A 4454-nucleotide genomic window follows, 5' to 3' on the forward strand; every position below is an offset into this window, starting at 1 on the left:
TCTGCCCCAGAATATACTTTTATAATATTACCTCATCTTTTCTCATCTGTGTATCATTTCTTTTTCTTACCTTGTTGCAATGGTTGGAGACTAGGGTACAATGCAGAAAAGAAATTGGAGGGGACAGACTTGTCTTGTTCCCAGTCTTAAGAGAGAATTCACCATTAGGTGTGATGGTAGCTGTAGGTTTTATACACATGCTCTTGATCAGGTTGAGTAAACTCCTTTCTTCTCTTAATTTGCTAAAATGTATTTTTATTCTTAATCTAATTTGAAATGTATCAATTAGTATGCTTCTGTTGAAATGGTCATATGATTATTCTCTTTAATTCTGTTACTTTCGTGAATATGGTTGATTCCTTTTTGAATATTAAAAAAATGTTTTATTGCTGATATAACCTACATTTGCCTATGGTGAATTATTATTAAATAAATTTACATGTACAGTTTATTGGTAGGTTGTTTAAAAACTCTATGTTCATAAGAGATATCTGTCATTTTCTTTATTGCTATGTTACTTGGCATTTTTGCAATACCGACTTTATGAAATGATGTGCTTAAGTGTTCTCTATTTTCTGAAATAATTTATGTAGAATTCATATTTTTTATTTAAAATATTTTGTAGAATTCAGAAGTTGAATTTATTGAACCTGTAGTTTTTTTTTTTTTCTTTTTACTTCTACATCTGGGGCATATGGAAAATCTTGGTTTAGGGACTGAATGGAGCTACTGCTGCAGGCCTGTGCCACAGCCACAGCAACACCAGATCTAAGCCACCTCTGCAACCAACCTATGGCATAGCTTGCAGAAATGCCAGATCCTTAACACACTGGGCAAGAGCAGGCATCGAATGCACATCCTCATGGACATTATGTTAGGTTCTTAACCTGCTGAGCCACAGGGGAAACTCTATTAATTGGTTTTAAAGTTGTCAATTTTCTAGCTCAAATGTGTTCATATTTCTTACCATTTGATTCATACCTATAGAATCTGAATCTGTGGTGTTATATGTGCTTTCATTTTTCATATGAGTACTGTGTCTCTTCCTTGTTCTCTCTCTTCTTTCCTCATTCTCACCCCCACCTCTCCTTATTATTCTTGCTAGGGCCTTATCAGCTTTATTGATGTTTTCACAGATTCCCTTTTTTTATTTCATTGATTTTTAAAATTTTTTCCATTTTTTCAATGATTATTTTCACATCATTATTTTCTCTATTCAACTTATTTTGTTTAATTTTCTCTTATTATTTTTTTTCTCTATATGTCAAAACTTTTGGTAAACCATATTAGATGTTATTTTCTAACATATATGTACTAGATGTATATATGATGTGTAATAAATATTATATATTACATACTATATATATTTTATACCTATAAAATTGTTCAAATTTCTACTTACAGAATTTACTGCTTCCCAGAATTTCAGATATGTTGTTAATCCAACTTAATTTATTTAAAAAATCTTTGTATTTTTTTTAATTGAGGTAAAATTCATTCTTTTTTTTTGCCATTTCTTGGGCCACTTCCGTGGCATATGGAGGTTCCCAGGCTAGGGGTCGAATCGGAGCTGTAGCTGCTGGCCTACACCAGAGACACAGCAATGTGGGACCCAAGCTGCGTCTGCAAAATACACTACAGCTCACAGCAATGCCAGATCCTTAACCCACTGAGCAAGGCCAGGGATTGTACCCACATCCTCCTGGTTCCTATTCGTATTCATTAACCACTGAGCCATGACAGGAACTATAATCACTTATAGTTATTATAATCACTATAAAAAAGAATAGTTAATATAAAACTAACTAAATATATACATATATAACTAATTCATATGAGCATATTTGTGTATGTGTGTGCATGTGTGCTTACAGACAGAAAGATGGATAAATATTTACTCCAGCACCATCTCTGTCTGCGTAATGCTAACTGGTATAATTATGCTACCTTTCTGTAGTCATTGCCTGGCTATATATCATAGAAGATTAGAACATGGTCTGTACAGTAGGAAAAAAAGTAATAATGTGTTGGGGAAATAAAAAAAAAGAAGTACGTCCTAGACTAAACTGACCCATGGAAAAGGAAAAAAAAAAAATTGTAGGTCTTGCTTGTCATTTATATTAATGAACTCAGGTTTCAGACAGTAACTGTGGGGTCTGTTAATAAAAATTAGTTTGGAAAAAAAGAAAAAGAAAAACATGGTCTGAGAGGTCAGTTGAATTCTGGTTATTGCCATGTCATTATTTCTGTCTTGGATCATTCTCCTTTTTGTTTGTTTACTCACCTGTAAAAAGAGGATAATAACAGTCCCTACCTATTTGAATTGTTATTGAACTTATTACTGCATATCAGTGCCTTTCTTATTTCTTTCATTGAGATGAAAGTTTATGAATCCATACACAATGATGAATCTAGTAAAACTTAGCTTTGCTTTAGCAGAAATTTTCAAATCTGCTGAGACATCCCAGGCTAGGTTCTTCTCTCGTTTCTTATATCTTTTTTGTCTCTCCTTTTTTTAGAATCTGTGGTTTGTAGTGGTTAATTTTGTTGTTGTTGTTTATATCATAAGTATTCTTTTTTTTTTTTTTGCCTTTTTTCCTTTTCTAGGCTCACTCCTGCAGCAGATGGAGGTTTCCAGGCTACGGGTCTAATGGGAGATGTAGCCTCCAGCCTATGCCAGAGCCACAGCAATGCGAGATCCAAGCCATGTCTGTGACCTACACTACAGCTCAAGGGAACCCCAGATCCTTAACCCACTGAGCAAGGCCAGGGATCGAACCCACAGCCTCATTGTTCCTATTTAGATTCATTAACCACTGAGCCATGATGAGAACTCCCATCATAAATATTCTTTACTGAGATTTCCAATTATTCCTTTTGACCTTTTCATCAGTTGCATGAATATTGGGCTCAATGTATATTTTATTTATCATTTGAAATCGCTTTCCTACTACAAAATTTCCGAATGGCATTTTTCATCTCAGAGTTTCTCAGGGTATAGATTAAGGGATTTAACATGGGACTTATCATTGTGTAGAACACAGCAACTGCTTTATCAACAGGTAAAGTAGCTGATGGTCTCATGTACACAAATATGCTGGGAACAAAGAATAAGATGATCACTGTGATATGGGAGACACAAGTAGAGAGGGCTTTTTGCCTTGCCTCTAATCTATGGGTCCCTAGAGAGTGCAGAATGACTGTATAGGAGCCAATCAAGAGGAGGAAGATTAACAGGCAGATAAAACCACTGTTGGCAGCAACAAAGAGCCCTAGAGTGTGTGTATCAGTGCAGGCAAGACCCAGCAAAGGATTCAGATCACACATAAAGTGATCGATGATATTAGGACCACAGAAAGGCAATCTTAAGATGAAGAGGATCTGTATGGTTGCATGAAGAAAGCCTCCCACCCATGACACTCCAACTAGTAGCCAACACACCTGCCAATTCATGATAGTTGTATAATGCAAGGGCTTGCAGATGGCCACATAGCGGTCATAGGCCATTGCAGTAAGCACAATGATATCAGCACCTGCAAATAAATGTTCCCCAAAGATCTGGGTCATACATTCATTGAAAGGGCTGGTTTTCTTTTCATGGAGTGAATCTACAATGAATTTAGGGGTATTGACACAGGAATAGCAAGCATCAATAAAAGAGAGATGGGCCAGGAAAAAGTACATGGGGGACTTCAACAATGCACTGGTAGTGATGGTGACCATGGTGAGCAAATTTCCTACCATAGAGATGATATAGACGATCAAAAACACAACAAATATGACTTTCTGCATTGTTGGATTCTTTGTGAGTCCCAGTAGAACAAATTCTGTCACGTTGTGCCTATTCTCCATGTATTTCATGTTGTTGTTAACCACATTATCTGAAAAAAAAAGTCCCTTTTTTAGCCCTGGCTTGAGTTTAGTAAGTTTCTCTATCTAATAAATAACAAATGCCTATATTTTACTGGACTCTAAATTCTTATAATATATTTTTAGATAGAAAAATAAAAGTTCTGATCTGCTGAAGATTACTCAAGTATGAGTGCACAAGGATATAAAAATGTGAGTTTAAGAATATGAGATGAGTGTAAGTATGAAGATAAGTTTTGTAAAAGGGAGAATCTTGTGTGTAAGTCTAGTAGATATATTTGTCTGATTTTGATGAAATGGGCTGAGATTCAGGAATGGAATGGGAGCCAGAGAATGGAATTTCATTATCAGGCTATTTATAATAGTTGATATTAAGTATACCATGGCATTGGTAATGGGAAAATTATGAAAACATACAGTTGTTACTGAAATAGAATCAATAAATTGTGTTGCCAAAATCTAATAACTTTATAATAGCTAGTTAATATACTTTTAATGATTGATTTCCATGGACATGGCATGATAGCATCCTCTGCAGGGCACTATTTTCTCTATTACATGGAATCTCGGAAACTAAAGTTAAT

General features: G+C 35.1%; 1 protein-coding gene across 1 annotated transcript; it reads right to left on the reverse strand.

Moving 5' to 3' along the window:
* Positions 1 to 2922: 2922 nt before the first annotated feature.
* Positions 2923 to 3867, reverse strand: LOC110258905 (olfactory receptor 4C13-like). The gene has a single exon (XM_021082150.2). It carries the CDS (start codon positions 3859 to 3861, stop codon positions 2923 to 2925), a length of 939 nt encoding a protein of 312 aa, XP_020937809.2. The 5' UTR covers positions 3862 to 3867.
* Between the last annotated feature and the right edge of the window lie 587 nt (positions 3868 to 4454).

This window comes from Sus scrofa, chromosome 1 (genome assembly GCF_054392235.1).
Source record: "Sus scrofa isolate SSC_HxYL_T2T_F1_AM1 chromosome 1, Sscrofa_HxYL_maternal_Yorkshire_Landrace_v2.0, whole genome shotgun sequence".
Taxonomy (NCBI): Eukaryota; Metazoa; Chordata; class Mammalia; order Artiodactyla; family Suidae; genus Sus; species Sus scrofa.

Bases quoted from the DNA above. Each gene is read 5' to 3' on its own strand.
- LOC110258905 (XM_021082150.2), bottom strand. From the start codon at position 3,861: ATGAAATACATGGAGAATAGGCACAACGTGACAGAATTTGTTCTACTG.